At 37.8% G+C, this 24,363-nt stretch overlaps 2 protein-coding genes across 11 annotated transcripts; both read left to right on the plus strand.

The window, feature by feature from the left end:
- Positions 1-19: 19 nt before the first annotated feature.
- Positions 20-20,898, plus strand: LOC127416800 (zinc finger protein 592-like). 10 transcript variants are annotated; one of them, XR_007893178.1, is made up of 12 exons: positions 20-808; positions 1,139-3,392; positions 3,734-3,912; positions 4,017-4,190; positions 4,305-4,449; positions 7,491-7,766; positions 7,962-8,074; positions 8,187-8,328; positions 11,764-11,967; positions 15,950-16,042; positions 16,208-16,287; positions 19,401-19,432. XR_007893178.1 is itself a non-coding variant. In XM_051656349.1 (10 exons), the coding sequence occupies exons 2-9, from the start codon at positions 1,158-1,160 to the stop codon at positions 16,271-16,273; spliced, it is 3,330 nt and encodes a 1,109-aa protein (XP_051512309.1). In that variant the 5' UTR covers positions 20-808; positions 1,139-1,157; the 3' UTR covers positions 16,274-16,287; positions 19,401-19,535. The 10 variants fall into 10 exon arrangements, 4 of the variants coding, with proteins under 4 accessions (XP_051512309.1, XP_051512308.1, XP_051512310.1 ...); XR_007893181.1 differs by lacking the exon at positions 11,764-11,967 and having other exon boundaries at positions 14,112-16,042; positions 19,401-19,439; XR_007893182.1 differs by lacking the exon at positions 11,764-11,967.
- An 839-nt stretch (positions 20,899-21,737) lies between these two features.
- LOC127416840 (signal peptidase complex catalytic subunit SEC11A-like) lies at positions 21,738-24,320 on the plus strand. Its single transcript, XM_051656413.1, has 6 exons — positions 21,738-21,898; positions 22,290-22,399; positions 22,985-23,134; positions 23,449-23,568; positions 23,772-23,829; positions 23,920-24,320. Exons 1-6 carry the CDS (start codon positions 21,848-21,850, stop codon positions 23,968-23,970), a joined length of 540 nt encoding a protein of 179 aa, XP_051512373.1. The 5' UTR covers positions 21,738-21,847; the 3' UTR covers positions 23,971-24,320.
- The last annotated feature ends 43 nt before the right edge of the window (positions 24,321-24,363 follow it).

Raw genomic sequence — 24,363 nt, forward strand, 5'->3', positions numbered from 1 at the left:
CGCACAGGAAGGGGAGGGAGCGCTGTTAGCTAGCAGCGAATAACTGTAAACAACTCACGATTATAAACCTCACAAACCAAACAGACAGTACGCTCGCTTGCTTAACCATTTGCATGTCATTTTAGAAGCCGTATTAAAAAAAAGTGTTTGGCTGTAGACCTGGGGACTGGTGAATTTGTAAAGAAGGTTTTGGTTATTTATAAAGCTGGGATGCAAGCAGCTAGTCAAGCGCGCGTCCGAATGGACAGCTAAAGCTTTGGTCAAAACGGATCGTTTTGCTTTCTTCATAAAAAAATCACGGTGGAAATATCAGGCCATGTGTTGCGGATTGAAATGAGACCAATTTGATTGTAAACAGTGTTTTTGGTAGGCTTTTTTTTTTTTTTTTTTAGTTTTTTTAGTTAGCACATACGCTAAAGTAAGCTACTTTCAATCATAAATGCGCATAAATCTCGTTAAATGCTTTTCGTATTTATGTAACACCTGTGAAAAGATGCTCTTTCGGTTAAAATTCGATTATTATCGATAATTTATGTGTGGTTGACAGGCTAGCTTATTATAATGTAAGGTATATTCGACTTGCTGATAAAAGTAAATCAGAGTTATGTTAAATATAGCACTTTATATCAAATGCTAAGAAATGAGTAAACGTTTTCCGTAAACATGCCTCCCAAGTCTTGGGATTGGCTGGACTGATGCTATGGAAGCACTTCGAAGTGTCAGTGCAGTATTGATGAAGGTGCACAACAGCAAAAATGGTTTATATTTACACCGATTCGGCTGAGATGAATTAACCAGGAATCAAATGGTAATTACAAATGCATATTTATTTTATATTTAGCCATCACTGCAATGCAGTATGTTGTACGTATTGCATATCTTAAATGTGAAATTAAATTTTACTGTGTGCAATGGAGTTGACAACTTACTTTGTGGTCTTACACGTCTTTTAAATCTGCTAAAATTGCTTAAGGCAAACATAAGGATTAATTATTGTAAATTAGAATAAAGGGGTTCCATTATTATATATGTATGTTCTTTTATACTTTTTGGGCATTATACATTACATTTACTTGCAAAGTCACTTATATGTGTGCTATATAAAATGTGATTTATTTACAAATGTTTTTTGGTTCAGGTTTTGAAGGACTTCAATCATGGGTGATATGAAGACCCCTGACTTTGATGATCTCTTGGCTGCCTTTGACATCCCAGATGCGACCAGTCTGGATGCCAAAGAGGCCATTCAGGAGAATCATGATGAGGGAGAGGGGCACCTGAAGCACTCAGAGATGTGTATGGATGCCACAGCTTTGATCCCTCACCCAGTGACTCCAATAGATGCACCTGCAGTCAGTGTTATAGTAAAGAACACCAGTCTCCAGGACTCCAATGAACATCTTGTGGAGAAAGAGGGCTCACATTTGGGACACCTTTTAGAAAATGGGTTCAAGACTTCTGCAAGCTCACTGGAGGCACATCATGTTGATACACATCCCATCAACTATCCAAGGCTTGATATGTCTCCTGTCAATGGGGACTGTTTAAGACACTCTTTGGAAAATATTCCTGTCCTTTACAAGACTGAAAAAGGTCCCACTTTGTCAAGGTCTATGCCTCATTTTAGCCCTATATCTAGTCCAGAATCTGAAGACATTCAGAGCAATGGAATAGAAATCTGTCCAAAATCTGTAGAGAGCTCATACTTCCCATCTGAGTCACTCTTTACATCTTCAGCTCTTTCTATGTTAGACAATCGTGAAAAATCTCAAGCGGGGTGTGAGAACAGCAATGAAAGACATCCTGGTTTTAAAGATATAAATGATCTTGGTTGTGATGCCTCATCTTTAAAAGACAGTAGTTCAGTGCGCTACAAGGAAGATGCAGATAAAAAAAGTTATGATTCAGCGATTAAGAGTGACTGTATTGAAGTTTTTGGAACTAATGCATATTCACCTCCTGAGACAGGCAGTTCTTCTTCCCTTCCATGTGTCAGTGCTCAGACCTCCAAGTTGTCTTCTTGCCTTGATGCATTAGCAGCCCTGAATTCTAAAAAGGAACCTGGTGAGCAAACTAACTCAAGAGACTTTCCATTTGCCCCAAAAGAGACAATGAAAATGAATCCAAAAATACCCATATCACCAAGGAGCCCTAGAAGTCCTTTCGAGGTGGTGAAATGTTTTCTCAAACAGCCTGACAGCCCAATGAGTATATGCAGCGATAGCAGTGGTAAAGCATCTCCAGCTGTTGCTACTGGCTCGCCTCCAGCCATACCAAGAGTGAGAATAAAGACAATCAAAACCTCATCTGGAGAAATTAAACGCACCGTCACAAGCATATTGCCAGATTCTGAAACCGAAGATCTCCAGTCACCCTTTGGGTCATCGCCATCTCAGTCCTCAGTTGAAGATGCCTTCTCTAAAACATTGCCTGTGTATCGTTCGAACAATGTAATTTCTGAAGTTGGTTTTGAAGATGAAAAGCAGGAAGCTTCAAACACCGCTTTATTGGGTAGCAAATCAGCAAGCATGAAATCAGTGAGGACCTCAAAAAAAACTCAAATCCAAAGTAATGGTCATGCTCTAAATAGAACACAGGGAGGGAATAATCAAAGGAAGTCTTGTTCTAATCAGATGGGTTCTTCTGCTAATACAAATTACCTTCCAAAGGCATTACACTTAGCTAACCTTAATCTAGTCCCACATAGCGTGGCTGCCTCGGTTACAGCAAGGTCTTCCACTAACAGACAGGACCGCTCTCAGTTATCATCTTCAGTGGTGTGCAGTTCTGTACCTTTAGTGCACCAAGTTAAAAAAGTGCCCCCAAACACACGATCTTTTGTCTCAAATACTGCAGCTGTAACTTTAAACAGACTTTTGAATTTCTCAAACCCTGTGCCAACATATGTTCCTGACCTGAGTCCACCACCAGGCAGCAATATCAAGCTCCCACTGCAAGGCTTTTGCTGTTTGGAATGTGGAGATGCATTCGGGCTGGAGAAGAGTCTTGATTACCATTATAGTCGGAGGAGTGTGCATATTGAAGTAGCATGTACCCACTGCTCAAAAACATTGGTATTTTTTAACAAATGTGCACTTTTGGCACATGCTCGAGAACACAAGAACAAAGGCATGGTGATGCAGTGCACTCAGTTGTTTATGAAGCCCATCGCTGTTGAGCAGATGTTGGGGCCCACGAAGACTAAGCAGTATGTAAATCAGATACCTTGTGTGAACACAACAGAGTCATCCAAAAGCCAAGCAGTCTTGCCTCTTTATCCTGACAAAGTTATCAGACATGGATTCAAATGCCTGGACTGTAACAAACAAATGTCAGACTACACCGCACTTGCAGGTCACTATCAGAGTTCATCAGTGGATGCTAAAGGTTTGGTGAGTAAAATATTGAGCAACTACAGGCACCCATATTGTAAGTCCAAAAACATACTTTACATCAGCATGCATATGTAGCTTTAGTTCCTTGGTCAACGCATTGCCAATGTGTGGTCCTGTTGAAAATGCTAACATGCGTTCTTACGTTACTGTAAGAGTAACAAACCAGATTACTCAAGGTGGTGATAGTTAACTTCAAAAGTCTGTGCCATTAAACTGAATGTGTTATTTAGCTAAGTTGCTATAAATATATTGACTTTAACTTACTTGCTTAGCAATATTCTTGCTCATAAATATAACTTCATGATTTGCATTTATTTGTTTGCTCACCTCATATGCAGATGTGCAAGGTTTGCTCAATGTTGCTACCCAACAAATGCAGCTACAGGGCCCATCAACGTATTCACACACATAAGTCCCCTTATTGCTGCCCTGAGTGTGGGGCGCTCAGTCGCTCTGTGGACATCCAGAAGCACGTGAAAGAGAATTGTCTCCACTATGCCCGCAAAATTGGTTATTCGTAAGTAATTTGAACTGTAACCTCTAAAGCAATGAACTTTGAGACAATGAATGTGTTTTGTGTTGTTTTCTCTCTTCGATTCACTCGGATGCATTTTCTTTCAGGTGTCTGCATTGTGAAATGCTTTTCATGTCACTGTCCCTCTTCAAGAGTCACATTGAGGAGAAACATTATGAGATCTTCTATAAGTGCACTATCTGTCCTGTAGCCTTCAAATCTTCTGATGGCTGTCTGATACATGTAAAAAGCAAACATGGTGGCAGTGAACCAAGCCATCAGTAAGTGCATCTATTAATTTTTTATTTTTATCAAAAGATCAGCCATTGAATGTTTTCCTAGAAGTGTCTTGAGGAGTTACTTGGGAGTGACAATTTCTGTTGTTTTCTGTGTAGGGTGATCTACAAGTGTTCCTGTGAAACTGTCTTTAAGAGAAAGCAGTTGTATTATCAGCATTTTCATAACCGTACTTGTGTGTTCAAGTGTCCAGAGTGCACATCTTTTTTCCCAGAAAAAATACTTTTGGTGCAACATTTCAAGGTTTGTATCTACTTGCGTTAGTCATTTCCATGTCTAAATGTCACTGTTTCCTAACGCTCAAGTATCTTTCTATCATCCATTGTAATTTGACAAATCATTGGACCCTTTTTATCTCAAAATATCATTTTTGTATTTTTCCTGTTAACCCACCATCTCATTCTGTCAGACAGAACAAGACAAATTTTAAAATGGTCATACTTTCCAAATATACATGTATAAGTTGATTCAATCCTTTCTACACAATGCCTAACCATCCCACTTTTTTTTTTTTCAAATAAGTTTTTTTTTTTTCTTGTTTTTTTTAGTTAATCCAATACAGTTTTGTATAGAATGGTTTAGAGCATTTCAGTTTTTTCTACTACACAATATATTTACATTTAAGCAGTTAGCAGATGCTCTAATCCAGAGCAATTTACTAAAGTACCTTAGTTTCATGCCTAGCGACTTGTGGTAAACATTTGGCAAGCAGGCAGTTTCTAATGTTATCTGCAAGTAATATCAGATTGAATATCAGTCGGGCTCCAGCATTCTGTATGAGCTGCAGAGGTTTGATTGTGAATGCTTGGAGGCAGAACTGGAATGAGTTGCACTAGTTAATATGAGAGCAGACTAGACTAAAGCCTGTTCCAGAAACTGAGGCCCTGTTTCCACCTGGTATTAAAGGGATGATTCACCCAAAAATTAAAATTCTCACATCATTTACTCACCCTCATGCCACCCCAGATGTGTATGACTTTCTGTCTTCTGCTGAACACAACTGAAGATTTGTAGAAGAATACAGTGCATCCGGAAAGTATTCACAGCGCTTCACTTTTTCCACATTTTGTTATGTTACAGCCTTATTCCAAAATGGATTAAATTCATTATTTTCCTCAAAATTCTACAAACAATACCCAATAATGTCAACATGAAAGAAGTTTGTTTGAAATCTTTGCAAATTTATTAAAAATAAAAACCGGAAAAAAAAAAAACACATGTACATAAGTATTCACAGCCTTTGCTCAATACTTTGTTGAAGCACCTTTGGCACCAATTACAGCCTCAAGTCTTTTTGAGTATGATGCTACAAGCTTGGCACACCTATTTTTGGGCAGTTTCTCCCATTCTTCTTTGCAGGACCTCTCAAGATCCATCAGGTTGGATGGGGAGCGTCAGTGCACAGCCATTTTCAGATCTCTCCAGAGATGTTCAATCGGGTTCAAGTCTGGGCTCTGGCTGGGCCACTCAAGGACGTTCACAGAGTTGTCCCGGAGCCACTCCTTTGTTATCTTGGCTGTGTGCTTGGAGTCGTTGTCCTGTTGGAAGATGAATCTTCGCCCCAGTCTGAGGTCCAGAGTGCTCTGGAGCAGGTTTTCATCAAGGATGTCTCTGTACATTGCTGCATTCATCTTTCCCTCGATCCTGACTAGTCTCCCAGTTCCTGCCGCTGAAAAACATCCCCACAGCATGATGCTGCCACCACCATGCTTCATTGTAGGGATGCTATTGGCCAGTTGATGAGTGGTGCCTGGTTTCCTCCAGACATGACGCTTGCCATTCAGGCCAAAGAGTTCAATCTTTGTTTCTCATGGTCTGAGAGTCCTTCAGGTGCCTTTTGGCAAACTCCAGGTGGGCTGTCATGTACCTTTTACTGAGGAGTGGCTTCCGTCTGGCCACTCTACCATACAGGCCTGATTGGTGGAGTGCTGCAGAGATGGTTGTTCTTCTGGAAGGTTCTCCTCTCTCCACAGAGAAATGCTGGAGCTCTGTCAGAGTGACCATCGGGTTCTTGGTCACCTCCCTGACTAAGGCCCTTCTCCCCCGATCGCTCAGTTTGGCCAGGAGGCCAGCTCTAGGAAGAGTCCTGGTGGTTCCAAACTTCTTCCATTTACGGATGATGGAGGCCACTGTGCTCATTGGGACCTTCAATGCTGCAGACATTTTTCTGTAACCTTCTCCAGATCTGTGCCTCGATACAATCCTGTCTCGGAGGTCTACAGACAATTCCTTGGACTTCATGGCTTGGTTTGTGCTCTGACATGCACTGTTAACTGGGGGACCTTATATAGACAGGTGTGTGCCTTTCCAAATCATGTCCAATCAACTGAATTTACCACAGGTGGACTCCAGTCAAGTTGTAGAAACATCTCAAGGATGATCAGTGGAAACAGGATGCACCTGATCTAAATTTTGAGTGTCATGGCAAAGGCTGTGAATACTTATGTACATGTGATTTTTTTTTTTTTTTTTTTTTTTTTTTTTTTTAATTTTAATAAATTTGCAAAGATTTCAAACAAACTTCTTTCACGTTGTCATTATGGGGTATTGTTTATAGAATTTTGAGGAAAATAATGAATTTAATCAATTTTGGAATAAGGCTGTAACATAACAAAATGTGGAAAAAGTGAAGTGCTCTGAATACTTTCTGGATGCACTGTATCTCTGCTCTGTAGGACCATACAATGTGAATGAATGGTGACCAAAACTTTAAAGCTCCAAAAGGCACATAAAGGCAATAAAAGTAAACTATAGTGGTTTAATCCATGTCTTCTTAAGTGATTCAAACAGTTTTGGTGAGAACAGACCAAAATTTAACTCCTTTTTCACCTGTACATCTTACATTGCTGTCTCTTGGCACGTCCTTTTTTAATTTTCAGATGGGACAGTTATTTCCTTTTAAAGCCGCAAGTGACTGGCAAAGTTTAAACTCTGGTCACATGTGTTTTTGACTACCTCCATATGTGTTTTTGTGACCCATGTTCTTGGCTGTCTTTGTGTTGGTGAGACTGTGAGTTGCCTACCAAAACGACAAGATCTTGGCAAGGGTGGTTCTTGGCTGGAATGAAAAGCAGCACAATTTTCAATAAATTTAGCTTCAGATAATGGACGTTTATCCAGGCAGGATTGTTTGTCATCAGCCTAAGTACAAGTGCTGTCTCTTATTTTCTCATTTCTGTCATTGTTGACCAGCGAAAAAAAATGGCCCTGTATTTGAATCAAAATGACTTTGAAATAATCATTCACATTCAGACACTGAAATAAATTGTCTCTCTCAACTACAGATTGTTCATGGTGGTGTTTTCAGAGGTAAGGCAGATAAAAGCTCAAAACAGACAGAGATGACATCTCTCTGTGATAAAATATCACCCCAAAACCTCCAACAAAGGTCAAGCAAACCTGTTAATGAGGATTGCATGAAGATAAGAAAGAGCTCTGCTGCACAGAAGTCAAGTGGTGGATGTAGTATGAAGAACGCTGGTTGGACCTGCGGAGAATGCCTTCTGTGGGTGCCGGACAGAGAGACCTTCGTCAATCACATGAAGACCAGCCATGGCAGGGTGAGATCATTTTGTTTAATCAAACACATGGGGAAAAAGTAGTATATATTGTGCTTGTATGTCTTAAATGTTTGCTTTTGAGTTCTCCTCTGCTTTGGCTATTCCTGTTTACCCAAGTTTTATTTCAGTACTTTTTAGCTGTAGTCAGTTAGTGATCTGAGATGTTGACGATTAAATATGCCTTCTTTTACACAGTCTGTAAAGAGGCATCCATGTCGACTATGCGAAAGGTCCTTCAATTCACCCCTGAGTCTTAGACGACACATTCGCAGTGACCATGATGGGAAAAAGAAAGTTTACACATGCTGGTAAAGTCATTATATCGCAGAAAATTAGCACATCTAAATGTTCACTTTGTTCAACGAAACATAGCCTTGGTGTCTAACTTTGTTTTTCTATCCTTCCTTACCAATCTTAAAGGTATTGCACAAATGAGAGGGTATCATTTAGTTCACATTCTATGCTGAAGAACCACATCAGCTTGATGCATGGAATTAAGAACCCAGATTTCAGCCAGATGGCAAAGTTAGCATTTCAAGAGATGGGGAAAACCACAGGCGAGGTAATCACAAAATATTAATTTAGTCTTTTATTGAAACGTATCTTAAGGTCTTTCAAGGTTTAGATGATTAACCCTGTGAAGCCTGACATATGAAAGAATTGTCAGGGAAAAAAAAAAAAAATGACATTAAACTGATTTTAGTACCATTAGACAAAATATAAAAAGAAATCTGTAAAAGACCTATTCGGTTGGGAAAAGAGGAAGCTGGGATCTGGCTGAGCAGTCAACATAAAGATTTAATGATACAAATGAACTTCAACATAACATAAAAGACATACACAAACATACAGTTGATGTCAGAAATTTACATACTGTTTGTGTGTGTATATGTATATGCTATCTATATAAAGGCTATATAAAAAATAAGTGTTTAAGTAAGTGTTTCAAAACTTTTGAGTACACTTAGGTTGAAGTCATTAAGACTCATATTTTAACCACTCCACAGATTTCATATTAGCAAACTATAGTGTTGGCGAGTCGTTTAGGACAACTACTTTGTGTATGACACAAGTAATTTTTCCAACAGTTGTTTACAGACAGATTGTTTCACTTTAAATTGACTATATCACAATTCCAGTGGGTCAGAAGTTTACATACAATAAGTTAACTGTACCTTTAAGCAGCTTGGAAAATTCCAGAAAATGATGTCAAGCCTTTAGACAAGTAGCCAATTCGCTTCTGATAGGAGGTGTACTGAATTGGAGGTGTACATGTGGATGTATTTTTAGGCCTACCTTCAAACTCAGTGCCTCTTGACATCATGGGAAAATCAAAAGAAATGAGCCAAGATCTCAGAAAAAACGTGGTATGCCTGAAGGTACCACGTTCATCTGTACAAACAATTGGACGCAAGTATAAACAACATGGGACCATGCAGCCATCATACGCCAGGAAGGAGACACTTTCTGTCTCCTAGAGATGAATGTAGTTTGGTTTGAAAAGTGCAAATCAATCCCAGAACAACAGCAAAGGACCTTGTGAAGATGCTGGAGGAAACAGTTAGGCAAGTATCTATATAAACTGTAAAACGAGTCCTATATCGAAATAATCTGAAAGGCTGCTCAGCAAGGAAGAAGCCACTGCTCCAAAACCACCATAAAAAATGCCAGACTACAGTTTGCAAGCGCACATGGGGACAAAGATCTTACTTATAGGAGAAATGTCCTCTGGTCTAATGAAACAAAAATTGAACTGTTTGGCCATAATGTCCATCGTTATGTTTGGAGGAAAAAGGTTGTGAAGCATGGGAGTGGCAGCATCTTGTTGTTGGGGTGCTTTGCTGCAGGAGGGACCGGTGCACTTCACAAAATAGTGCCATCATGAGGAAGGTTATATTAAGTAATTATGTGGATAAATTGAAGCAACATCTCAAGACATCAGCCAGGAAGTTAAAGCTCAGTTGCAAATGGGTCTTCCAAAATCCCAAGTTGTGGCAAAATGCCTTAAGGACAACAAAGTCAAGATATTGGAGTGGCCATCACAAAGCCCTGACCTCAATCTGATAGAAAATTTGTGGGCAAAACTGAAAAAGCGTGTGTAAGCAAGGAGGCCTACAAACCTGACTCAGTTACACCAGTTCTGTCTGGAAGAATGGGCCAAAATTCCAGCAACTTATTGTGAGAAGCTTGTGGAAGGCTACCCAAAATGTTTGACCCAAGTTAAACAATTTAAAAGCAATGCTACCAAATACTAACCAAGTGTATGTAAAATTCTGACCCACTGGAAATGTGATGAAGGAATAAAAGCTGAAATAAATAATTCTTTCTACTATTATTCCGACATTTCACATTCTTTTTGTGATTAACATTTGTATTGATTTTTCAAAGCAAACAAACAAAACATATATACAATAAATCAACATTAACTCCCACTACTTCCCCTCCCCAATCAAGAACCCCACCCGACCCAAAACGAACATCACACTGGTCTTACCTAAGTACACACATATACAGAGAATAAAATAATAATAATGAAAAAATTTATATAAAAAAAACATATATACATACACACACACACACGCACACATGCATATACAGTGCATCCGGAAAGTATTCACAGCACTTCACTTTTTCCACATTTTGTTATGTTACAGCCTTATTCCAAAATGGATTAAATTCATTCTTTTCCTCAAAATTCTACAAACAATACCTCATAATGACAACGTGAAGGAAGTTTGTTTGAAATCTTTGCAAATTTATTTAAAATAAAAAACAAAACAAAAATCACATGTACATAAGTATTCACAGCCTTTGCTCAATACTTTGTTGAAGCACATTTGGCACCAATTACAGCCTCAAGTCTTTTTGAGTATGATGCTACAAGCTTGGAGCAGGTTTTCATCAAGGATGTCTCTGTACATTGCTGCATTCATCTTTCCCTCGATCCTGACTAGTCTCCCAGTTCCTGCCACTGAAAAACATCCCAACAGCATGATGCTGCCACCACCATGCTTCGCTGTAGGGATGGTATTGGCCAGGTGATGAGCGGTGCCTGGTTTCCTCCAGACATGACGCTTGCCATTCAGGCCAAAGAGTTCAATCTTTGTTTCTCATGGTCTGAGAGTCCTTCAGGTGCCTTTTGGCAAACTCCAGGTGGGCTGTCATGTACCTTTTACTGAGGAGTGGCTTCCGTCTGGCCACTCTACCATACAGGCCTGATTGGTGGAGTGCTGCAGAGATGGTTGTTCTTCTGGAAGGTTCTCCTCTCTCCACAGAGAAATGCTGGAGCTCTGTCAGAGTGACCATCGGGATCTTGGTCACCTCCCTGAATAAGGCCCTTCTCCCCCGATCGCTCAGAGTCCTGGTGGTTCCAAACTTCTTCCATTTACAGATGATGGAGGCTACTGTGCTCATTGGGACCTTCAATGCTGCAGAAATTTTTCTGTACCCTTCCCCAGATCTGTGCCTCGATACAATGCTGTCTCAGAGGTCTACAGACTTCATGGCTTGGTTTGTGCTCTGACATGCACTGTTAACTGTGGGACCTTATATAGACAGGTGTGTGCCTTTCCAAATCATGCCCAATCAACTGAATTTACCACAGGTGGACTCCAATCAAGTTGTAGAAACATCTCAAGGATGATCAGTGGAAACAGGATGCACCTGAGCTCAATTTTGAGTGTCATGGCAAAGGCTGTGAATACTTATGTACATGTGATTTTTTTTTTTTTTTCATTTTTTTTTTTTTTTAATAAATGTACAAAGATTTCAAAGAAACTTCTTTCATGTTGTCATCATGAGGTATTGTTTGTAGAATTTTGAGGAAAATAATGAATTTAATCCATTTTCGAATAAGGCTGTAACATAACTAAATGTGGAAAAAGTGAAGCGCTGTGAATACTTTCCGGATGCACTGTACGCATACACATTCTCATACACACATATACATACACATATAATAAACATACAACTCTAAACTATATTCCTCTCTCCACAGACCTACTCCGAGAGCCCCCCAAAAACATCAAATATTTACCCCATTTCCCATTAAAAGAATCCCGAATCCCATATCCCCAGCCATCTACATATTACCTCTTCGAAGGCGGCCACCCTTCCCATCTCCTCGCACCACTCCCGAATTGAGGGTGCTCCCACCGACTTCCAGCCCCTTAAAACAATCTGCCTGCCTATCATCACACTGGTGAGGACCCAGTCTTTTATGTACTTATTGCCTACGTTGATGACCGCCCCATCACCCAAAACACAGAGTCTGGGGCAAAACGATATCCGAATGCCCAACACGTCACATACAAAACTCTGTACCTTCAACAAAAATTCCTGAATCTCAGCGCACCACCAAAAAACATGGGCCATGTCTCCATCCTCCGATTGGCAACGCCAGCAGGTGGGTGTGTCTTTAAGACCAAGCCTATACAGTCTAGAGGGGGTCCAATAGAATCTATGTAGAATCTTGAATTGTATAAGTTGCACCCTTGCGTCTCTAGATGCAGTCTTGATGTTTTTAGAATCCCAGCCCACACTCCATCCTCCAATACCAAATTAAAATCTTTCTCCCATAATCTCTTGATAGAGGTTAAAGCTCCATCCCCCAGACTCTGAACTAGCAGGGAGTAATACACTGATGCCTTGTGACCTTTTCCAAAAGCAGTAATCACCTCTCCCAAAGTATTTACCGCTTTAGGGGGGTGTATGCTACTCTCAAAAATAGTACAGAGCAGGTGGCACAACTGTAAATACCTAAAAAACTGAGATCTGGGAATCCCAAAATGTTGAACCAAATTTCCAAAGGATCTCAACACTCCACTCTCATAAAGGTCACAGAGCGTATTAACCTCCCTCACCATCCACTCTGACCAGCAGAAAGGGGACTTATTAATATTTTGGGTTCAGCCATATGCTCGAGGCAGCATTCAGATAAATGTCTGAATTAAACACTCTGGACACTTTTGTCCATACAAATGTGAAATAACGGGGTGCAATTTAGTTTCTCCGGCTAGTTTGATAGAAAGGCTTTGTAATGGTGAAATAGGGGCAAGGACTTCTTGTTCAATACGAAATCAGGGAGGGGCTCTCTCAGGTGGAAGCGACCAATGAGCCAAATGCCTGAGACCGTACGCATAATAATAAAACAAAATCTTGGGTAGGCCTAGCCCACCTTTGTCAATTTGCCGATGCAGCTTACTTAAATGTAATCTGGGACGCTTACCATTCCAAATGAAGGACTTTGCTATGCTATCAAATTGCTTGAAATAGGAGAGGGGGACAGCTATAGGGAGTGACTGTAGCAGGTAGTTGAATTTTGGAATACAATTCATTTTAATAACATTAACCTTCCCAATCATCGATGACATTTCACATTCTTAAAATAGTGATCCTAACTGACCTAAGACAGGGAATGTTTTCTACGATTAAATGTCAGGAATTGTGAAAAACTAAGTTAGAATGTTTGTGGCTAAGGTGTATGTAAACTTCTGACTTCAACTGTAACTCTGTGTGTCTCTCTCTCCCTCTCTCACTGGCATCTCCGGCTCCCCTTTATCTCTCTCTCCCGCTGATTAGGTGACTCGGCGCCGGCCATGCACTCTCATGGCCCAGCCATGCCCCCTTCTTCATCACAAAATTATTACAAATTAAAAACAATCCACATGATTTTTTTTTAATGTTTAATATTTTAGTTGTGCGTGAAAATCCCAGGAGATCAGCAGTTACAGAAATACTCAAACCAGCCTTTCTGGCACCAACAATCATGCCACGGTCTAAATCACTGAGATCACATTTTCCCCCATTGTGATTGTTGATGTGAACATTAGCTGAAGCGTCTGACCCGTATCTGCATGATTTTATGTACTGCACTGCTGCCGCACGATTGGCTGATTAGATAATAGCATGGATGATTGTTGGTGTCAGACAGGCTGGTTTGAGTATTTCTGTAACTGCTGATCTCCTGGGATTTTCATGCACAAAAGTCTCTAGAATTTACTCCGAATGGTGCCAAAAACAAAAAACATCCAGTGAGCGGCAGTTCTGCAGATGGAAACACCTTGTTTTTTTGTTTTTTGTTTTATTGATTCGTAGATATATATAACAAAGAAAAACACAACATGTATACATTGAATCAACATTTAACCCCCACTATTACCCCTCCCCAATCACCAACCTGACCCCCAACGAACACCCCTGTGGTTACATATAAAAATACACACACAAAAAATAATATATATATATATATATATATATATATATATATATATATATATATATATATATATATATATATATATATATATATCATACATAATTGAAACTATACTTCTCTCTCCACAGCCCTACCATGAGAGTTCCCCAAAAATGCCAAATAACTAACACTGCCTATCAGACAAATCCCAAAACCCCAGCCATCTACATGACACCTCCTCGAAAGCTGCCACCCTACCCATCTCCGCACACCACTCCGGAAATGAGGGCGCTCCAGCCGACTTCCATCCCCTTAAAATAATCTGCCTGCCAATCATAACACTGGTCAGAGCCTAAACTATGCGTTTAACCCCCATATTGATGCCCGCCCCATCGCCCAAAATTCAAAGTGTGGGACAAAATGAAATTTGAGTACCCACTACGTCACATATAAAACTCTGAACCTTCAACCAAAATTCTTGGATCTTAACACACCACCAAAAAACATGGGTTGTGTCTCCATCTTCTGATTGGCATCACCAGCAGGTAGAAACGCCTTGTTGATGAGAGAGGTCAACAGAGAATGACCAGACAGGTTCGAAATGACAAAGTCTACGGTAACTCAGATAACCACTCTGTACAATTGTGGTGAGAAGAATAGCATCTCAGAATGCTATTCTGAGATCCGGGTTGGCTCTGTTTTTGCAACACGAGGGGACCTACACAATATTAGGCTGGTGGTTTTAATGTTGTGGCTGATCGGTGTGTATGTATGTATGTATGTGTGTGTGTGTGTGTGTGTGTATATATATATATATATGTATATTGAAATCACTGCACCAAGTTTTATTTCAGTAATCTTCCTTATAATGTTTTGACTGTCCTTTTCAGTCTGTCATTTTCTACATAGATTAAAGGATGTAGAGGCATGCATATCATATACATTCATATTTTTCTTCGTATTTATTATTCATATTATTAATTTGTCTATTATGGCATGTCATATTTCAAATTTGTCATATTTGAAATCTGAGATACCTTTTTGCCATCTAAAAACAAATATAATACATTTCTTATAAATTTTGCATTTATAACAAGGTTTTTTTTTTTTTCAAATTACAACAAAATGTACTATTTATTCTTTCAAGAGGAAAGAACAATAATATTGTAAATATAACACTGTAAAGTTTGTCAAGTACACAACAGAGTGCCAATGGCATATTTAACCCATAAAGCCTAATGTATCAACTGTGATACATAAATTCAACATAGTAATTTATTAACTTAAACATAGTGCTTTGAAACAACGATAGGCTAGTCTAACAAAGAAAACATTTATTGTCAAAAAATGTCAATAACTTTAATTATAATGTTACCTTGAACTTTTAAAATAAGCTGTCATTTATCCCATCAGTCACTTTTCACACAAGTCCTTTGCCATTGTTTAACTGACAATATTTTTCACAAATAACTATGAAGGTAAAATTGTGCTTAAATGATTTTCATGTGCAGAGTAGTTTTGTGAAAGCGTAAACCAAATTGCAACCGTAAAAATAAATTGCATGTGCACAATGTTTTGTAAAGGTGTAAATCAAGTTGCAAGCGTAAGAAAAAATATTAGCAATACTTTTAATGCTTTGCATAAGTGTAATTCATGTGTTGTGAATTTGTAATTGCATATTAACACAAAGTAAATTTGGTGTGTATTCTTCTGACTTTTTTTTTTTTTTTTTTTTTCTCAAGCTTACACTTTTGGCACTGTTTTTGTGCTTAAACATGGCCAAAACATTGCAAATCAGCGATATGCAAGCAAATAAAGGGTGTCATGAACAGCAAAACTGATTGACCGCATAAAAGCAGTCTGTATGTGTAAAATAAACTACTGCAAATGTGTTTGTGGCATAAATATTTTCCAGAAATAATCTGATATACACTGTTCTGTCTTCCCTTTGTTGCACACTTTTGGCACGAATTTCTCACTGAAAAAGTTTTGCAAGGGAGAAGGCAGGTCTACTTGCTTCTACTAACCAATAACGTGACAGACCGCTTGTTCTTCATATGGCTCAGCGTCATTCCTCTGGGTATCTCTCCTCCCTTAAATATTAAGCTGAAATATTAATACAAGTTATTTTATGGCGAGTGTAAAGTTGAGCTGACACCGTTTATTTATATAAATCTCAATCTGGTGTTCAGATGTTTCTTGTTGTTGCTGTTTATTGTTTTAATTATATTTTAATTACTTTCAGTTATCATTGTCATGGCAAATTATTGGATGGATGGAACTTGCTGATATCATTGAACCAGTGGTGTAATAGTGTCTGAAGAGGTGGGCATACTGTGAAATAAAATATGCACCCGGTCTCTAAAAGTCATATATTTATTTATATCCAGTACATATGTAAAATGTGTAAGAAATATATTTTTCCCATTAAAAAAAAGTCCTACATGAACTTACAAAATGTATATCAGGGTAAATTTCTTGCTGGCATGGCGTACAGTACACTCATAGGTGAATTACGGACCGGGCCAGTGCCCAGGGGCCCTTGACTCTGGCGCCTGGGCTGCGAAGTCTCGCGGCCCATCAACTTTGAAAACAAATGTTTGTATATACTTAAATATAGGTATGTGGGCCCCACATCTTATACAAGGCCCCCTCACTAGGGCCCTGTGACTATGAGGGCCCCCGGCCCTCTTATAGGACCGTTTTGCCTTCCTGATTGTAATTCTGAGAGCCACTCTTTAATCTTAAAACACCGCCTGTGAAAGTTTCCATGCTCTTCTGGAAGAAGACCTTGTAAAATAATTTCCAAAATAGCTACCTTCATATTTCGATGCACATTTTTTTTTATGCGAAATCTTTGCTGATTTTGATGAAGTAAAAAAAAAAACTTTTTGACAGCTGAAGTTTGAAATTACGAACATTCCAAAACAGACTCGTAGTTCATTTAAATATTCTGTCAATGTAATGTAGTCTAGGGGATTTTTGGACACTTTGAAAAGGCTTAAATGATGCCTTAGCAGGGCTTTTTGATGGAAGAATAATAATGGAAGGCAAGCTGTCATTCCAAACAGAATTTCCCAAAAAATGACCAAATGACCACTATTTTTGAGCCCCATACCTTTCAGTCCTTCAAAGCTCTCACAATGGAGGGAAAAGTCTTTGAAGGAAATGGAAACGCACCCCATCATTCAGATGAGTTAGAAAAGATATCACAGTGCAAGCCAGAACTGCCTGAACACTTTGCCGAATTTCACAAATAGATACTGTATGAGCATACTGTATTTGTTAAATTCATAAATATTTTATTGAAGTTAAAATATTTCTTAATTTATTATGGCCCCTTTAAATACATGCATTTTCTATGCATAATTTGTAGTATTTACATTGAGTGTACATTTATGTATAACAAATGCTAAAATGGTACTGTCTCTTGAAGAACAGTGGCTGTTCAGCAAACGTGTTTCAGTTGAGCGGTGTCTTTACCACATCTGTGCTGTTTTAATTAATCTGACTGTAAATAACAGAACTGGTATTAAAAGAGACTTAAATTAATGAAAATCGATTGTGTAGATCTCAACTTTAAAAGAAAATTGGCCCTGGGGCCCTTGCTAGTCATAATCCGCCCCCAAGTACACTACTAAGAACCATGGTATGGTAACTTGATGTTAAATGTATTTAAATTAATAGGTGTCATTAATGTTCCTTTCATAATGCTACTATGAAAAATGTTGATACTTTATAATTATTCTAATTAATAAACTAATATATATATATAATGCACAAAAAAACAATTAAGCATTGTATAGCTAATATGAGTGTATTAATGTTCACATTAACACGTTATCTTGTATTACCATATATAGCCTACATAACAATGAATGGTTATTTGTTTTGTTTGTGTACTATTATGTGCTTTTCTGTGTATATTGAAATTGTTTTCCTACTTAGAATTTTTTTTTTTTAATGATTTGATATAACGAGAAAAGGCACCACCGACAGCAGTAAAAAGGCAAAAAAAAAGACATTTTATATAATTACGGGACACGGTTGTCCAGCATCTGCGAAGAGCATCAAAAACTAGCACGGGTGTAATAACATGCAGTATTTTCACAAAGTTTAATTGCATAAGTTACATTTAAAAAAACAATTATATATATATATATATATATATATATATATATATATATATACGTTTAGCAGGGAAATAAATTTACAGCACAAATTATGGTTACTCCAGAGATGCTTGTGCATCAGCGTTAGATGCTGGAAATATGATTAGTTAGCAAATATCCAATCTCGTCTGAAATGAACATTCTGATTGGTGGATCAGATTATTCGGACTGTCTATCTTGCCTTTGCCATCAATTGTGCTTCCGCAGCTCTGCGCGTGTTTAGAGAGAATCTCTGTTCACTTATTAAAAACACACAATTCACTCAACGGTGCTGCAGCATAGTAGATTGTCTGTCTGTCACGTTATTAAACCAATCAGGTGAGAGTAAACTGGTCAATGAAAATCTCATTTGATTGGTTACTAGAAGCCGGTAGACCGCCTTCCCCCTCGCGTAGCAAAACTCTTTTCAGTGAGAAATTCTTGCCAAAAGTGTGAGCGCAAAAAAAGGGAAGACAGAACAGTGTATATCGGATTATTTCTGGAAAATATTTATGCCGTAAACACAAATCATTTACACATTTGCAGTAGTTTTACACATACAGACTGATAGCTGATTGCAGGTTTGCAATGTTTTTGGCCATGTTTAAGCGCAAAAACTTTGCCAAAAGTCAGAAGAATGCACACCAAATTGACTTTGTTTTTATACGAAATTACAGATTTACAACATGTGAATTACACTTATGCAAAGCATTAAAATATTGCTAATATTTGTTTCTCATGCTTGCAACTTGATTTACACCTTTACAAAACGTTTTATGCGCATGCAATTTATTTTTACGCTTGCAATTTGATTTACGCTTTCACAAATCTTACTCTGCGCATGCACATTTTTCTATCACGCTTGTAACTTCATTTATGCTTTTACAAATCTTGCTCTGTGCATGCAAATCATTTAGGCACTATTTTACCTTCATACATAATCACTAGATGGTACCATAAATGTGATCTTGCATGCCAAAGGTGGTTTGGCTCATTTGCTTGAACAGACAGTGAAACAGGTGCCATCAAACATTGTGTATCATATTTGATACAGCGTTATAAGGTTAAAGTTGTGAATCCTAAATATATAAACTTCTTGAAACATTTGTATTCATTCCATGCACAATATCCTGTTTATATAGCATCACGCTTATTTTGATTTCATGATGTAATATTACACAAAGTATAAAGGGTCTAAGATATTCCTTTAAGGGTCACAGATTTTCTACCCATGCAGGCCATATTTTTGAATGTGTCTAAATGTGCAGCTTCATGTTTCTCTTTCAGAGGCCCAAAAGAAGAGCAGAGGAGGCAGCAAATGGGGAGACATCAGATGACTTTCCTGCCAAGCGTCTTAAGCCACTTTGTCGCTGCGCCAAATGTGGCTTTACCTCTGAAGACCAAGCCCAATTTCAGGAGCACATACCTCAACACAGAACCGATAGCGACGCACCACAGTGCCAACACTGTGGCCTTTGTTTTACATCTCAGTTAGCACTCAGCAGACACCTCTTCATTGTGCATAAGGTCAAAGAACTGGAGGAGCAGGAGGATTTTAAACATCAGGCAACAGAGCGAGGGGGCGCAAACTCAGCAGCCTTGACCGATGAAAGTAAACCTGTTCGTCTTTTGCCAAAAAAGACTGGCCTGTCCACAGAGGAGAAGCAATGCAAACTCCCTAGTAATACTCTGACTTTTGAGTCCATAGATGGTGCTTTTAACATCGGCAAAAACACAAAGGCATCAGAAACAGGTGAATTCGCTGAGGAAGAAAAGGCCTGAGCAATGAGTCCCTCTAATGGAAAGCTGCAAATCAACTTAATATAAATCAAATGATGGCTGAACATTCCATCTAACTGAATAAGCAACTAATCAATGTGGTCCTGCAAACATGTTGCCTTACAGTAAAATACTGTATCTCAAGTCACATACCAGTATGTCTCAATGAAGTTCAGACTTTCATTGCATTATATGAATTAACTTAAAACAGATGAATTCATGCAATTAATCTTCACTTTTTACAGTGTATTGCTTTGAGCTAAGTATGTCTCTTATGTATGTGGATAATCATAATTTATTTTCATGTAATTTCAAATGCATCATGTCAGTATGTGTTTCCTTTCAAAACAAATGTATGTATTTGTTCATGCACCACATCAGATCTGTCTTGCATATATTACAACAGGTTTGTCCACACAAAATGTTATGTTACATGTTTTAGCCATAATAAGACAGTCATTTACTTTGGCTGTTTTAAGGGTCACCAAATATGTCGTCGGAAAATTCTAAAGAATTTAGTACTTTTGATGTTCAATCTTTGGTGGTGCCTATGCTGTGCTGGTATTGAAGGAAGGGCATTTCTGATGAATATTCAATATTTGTTAGGTGGCATGTTTGTATCACAAAGCTAAACATCTATAACAGTATTGTTACAATGGAGATTACATTATTCTAAAAGGTATTCACTTAAACCCAGGTATCTGCACTCAGAGAAAATATAGTTTCATATTCATTCCATGTAGATGACTAGTTTCAATGACATTTATATTCAGTCAGCCATTATAACAAATTTAGCACTTTTGTAAATGCGTATATGGGGAAAAAATTATTTGATAATTTACATATTCTCAGATTAAAGACAAAAGAGACTAAAATTTACTTATGTGATATCAGTAGAATTTTGATGTGTTTTGGGGCCTTTAAAATTTAAAATATAAAGATTTGTTATTGTTTCTGACATGTGTTCGTTATTTCACCAATAATGTTTCAGATTAAACTTTACGTCCAAGGCATTTACGTCCATGAGTTGACTTTCTCAATGTTTTCTTAGTGTGACAAGACCTACACGTAATTATGTAGTAGGGCAGTTCCAGCATTATGGATGTGACATTTTCATTGAAAATATGAAATTTAACTTTATATACAAAGTACTCATTACCAGTATATCAAACATTTTTATGTATAATCATAGTTCCTTGCAGATAGAGTCCAGACATCAGAAAAGTTTAGATCGGGAAATGAGCTTGCGTTACGGATGTAACAAAAATGGACACACGTTTTTGGGAGACCACACACTTTGGAAAAACGTTGTGAATTGAAATGCACAATCCAGAAAAAATACTAGCCACAGAATTTAGAAGGGTTGGGTCTCCTAAGAACATGCAATATTTATTTTTTATTCATTGTCACATTTTCACATAAATGGGGAAAAACCAGCGTTACGGATGTGACATCTCTTTGTTACGTACGTGACAGTTGTGAAAGCAATGCTTACATCATGAGGGGAAACCATCCAAAATGCTTCGAAATCTGCAGACTTTGACCTCTGAGACATATATTACATTATAATACCCATAAAGGCTGCATAATGAATTGAAATAAGATTGAAATCGGCATTTTTCCATGGTATGGTTGACATTTTTGTGGAATTGCCCAGTACTAATGTTATTAGTGTTTGTGAGCACATATATATTAATTATACAGTTTACATGTGTTTACATATTCCATAAATTTCATGCTAATTTTCGTTAATATAATATTTTTAGACTCTAAACTACAAAAATGTCAATGAAACTACAATTTAAATATGTTTTCCACCGGACGTAATGCAACCGGAAACGAGTCGCCGCGTATCCGCTAGCTGGCAGCAGAGGCGGCAAAACATTTGCAACAAAATCTCAATTTTGCAATTGTTTTGTTAGACTGTTGCCATATACATTTAGTTTAGAGACAAAATGTTAATATTAGACTTCCTCGATGATGTCCGGCGAATGAATAAGCGTCAGGTGTGTATTTATTTAGCTAGTTCACTCGATGCTTCCTTTTCATTGCTTTCTGTTACTGCACGTCAGACTGAATGACTGACAGCTGCTTAAACGTTCATACACATTTATTACTACTCAAATGCAATTGTGCTTGAATTGCTCTGCATATAGGGCAGTTATTGTGCACGCACAGAGAATAAAACAGCTCAAACTTTTTTAAACAGCTGCTATTCTGCTAACTGTTTAATTCATGCAATGCTTTTAACTTTAGAGTAAGTCACTGCACAGCCAGAGAGTTTAAATCTGCACCGGAATCTATGCTTTCATTAGCAGAGTAAGAATGAGAAAAAAGGGGTGAAAGACATGAAACCAAATGCTGCTGTCATTGAGCATTATTTCTGGTGCTTTTCAGCTTTACTATCAGGTGCTGAATTTTGGAATGATTGTATCATCAGCCTTGATGATCTGGAAAGGCTTGATGGTTGTAACTGGAAGCGAAAGCCCAATCGTGGTTGTTCTCAGGTAAGACAACTACTGTATATGATGTCTTCCCTCAGTCTCAGCTGATGGACACCACAGTCATATTTGTTTTTACTGTTTACATATATTTTCATTTTCCTAGTGTATGCATTGTCGTGGAGTACTGTGTGACTTTTAGATAAATAAGCTTGGTAACACTTTATTTTAATGTGTCCTTGTTACACATATTACATGTATTTACTATAGTAATAACAGTCAAGTATGTGTAATTACAAGTAACTAACCCTAAACCAAACCTATAGTAAGTACATGTTGTTAATTAGTAATAAACAGTAATTACTTGTGTAATTACACTGTAACAAGGACACATTCAAATAAAGTGTAACCATAGGCTTACTTGATCCTCCATTTTTTTATTTGATACCAAGTTATGAATATGTCTTGTTTCTAAAAAGTGTTTTCATAAAAGCCATATTTATATATATATATATATATATATATATATATATATATATATATATATATATATAGGAATCAGAATAACAAACCTTCACATTGAAGCAGAAAACAAAATTCACTGTTCATGTGTACATCAGTGAAGTGTAACTGTTAATGTTATTTGTTTAGTGGAAGCATGAAACCTGCATTTTACAGAGGAGACCTCCTCTTTCTCACAAATTGTGTTGAAGATCCAATCAGAGTGGGAGAAATCGTTGTGTTCAGGATTGAGGGAAGAGAAATTCCCATTGTACACAGAGTCCTAAAAATTCATGAGAAGTGAGTAAAATCATCGGCTCAGTGCACGTGATTTCTTGTGTGAGAGAGTGATTTTGGAATGCATTTTCTGCACCAGTGGTGGAGCATAGCAGGGCCTTAATTTTAGCATCTGGGGCATTTATTTATTTATTTTCTAAAAATAAAAAAATCCTAAATATCCTGGTTTTATTAACGTCATGACAATTTTTGATTGTCAGGGAAGGTTGTGTACACACACAAGCTTTATTAGTAAGTCATGTTGTTTTGTTAGTGAATCTTTGAAAATACGGATATCTTTGTTCATTTCAATAACCATATATCCCTGTTGACTTCAGAGAAAATGGCGACATCAAGTTCTTAACGAAAGGTGACAATAATTCTGTGGATGACAGAGGCCTTTACAAGCAGGGCCAGCACTGGCTGGAGAAGAAAGATGTGGTGGGCAGAGCAAAAGGGTAAGCTAAAAATCAGGCTTTTCTGTGATTTCACCAACACTCTGTGCACTCTCCATATTAGTCTTCTCAATGTTATATTAATGGTAGTAGAAGCCTTGGACATAAATACACAAACAAATCTAATCATAGTATATTTAAAGATGGAAGTTTGAAAGTTTCTGTTTATTTAGTGCCATACCCTGATCACACTTCCTCTGTGGCAGGTTTGTGCCTTACATCGGAATTGTCACAATTTTGATGAATGACTACCCCAAATTTAAGGTATGCCATCTTTTAATGTCAGTGCAAATCATCGTGTTTATTTGGTGAAAAGTTTTAACATTACTCTAACACCTTGTTTTGCCTTGACAGTATGCTGTACTGTGCTTGCTTGGACTGTTTGTGTTGGTGCATAGAGAGTGAAGACAGTGTCAGTCAAACCATGAAACACATCCCTCTGGTGACTTCTTTGTTTTTGTTTGTTTGTTTGTTTGTTTGTTTGTTTATTTTGTACTTGCTCTTAGAGACAAAGGTCAAATTATCTTTTTCTATGTTCAAAAACAGTGCATACATGAGGTACAAAAAAAAAAAAAAAAAAAAAAAAAACTACTGGAAGCATTTGTACTTGCTAATTTGTTCCATGTCATACAAATTAAATTTTTGTTTGGTCTGACTTTACGCATAGATGTCATTGCACCATATGTTGAGATCTGTCTTGAGAACTTCTTTCTTAAAGGCAACATTTTTCTATGGAATAAAATTGTTGCACCAACTTTGAAACTGTGTTCTTTTATAGGTCAGATATGGGGCCTGATA

Source organism: Myxocyprinus asiaticus, chromosome 26 (assembly GCF_019703515.2).
Source record: "Myxocyprinus asiaticus isolate MX2 ecotype Aquarium Trade chromosome 26, UBuf_Myxa_2, whole genome shotgun sequence".
Taxonomy (NCBI): Eukaryota; Metazoa; Chordata; class Actinopteri; order Cypriniformes; family Catostomidae; genus Myxocyprinus; species Myxocyprinus asiaticus.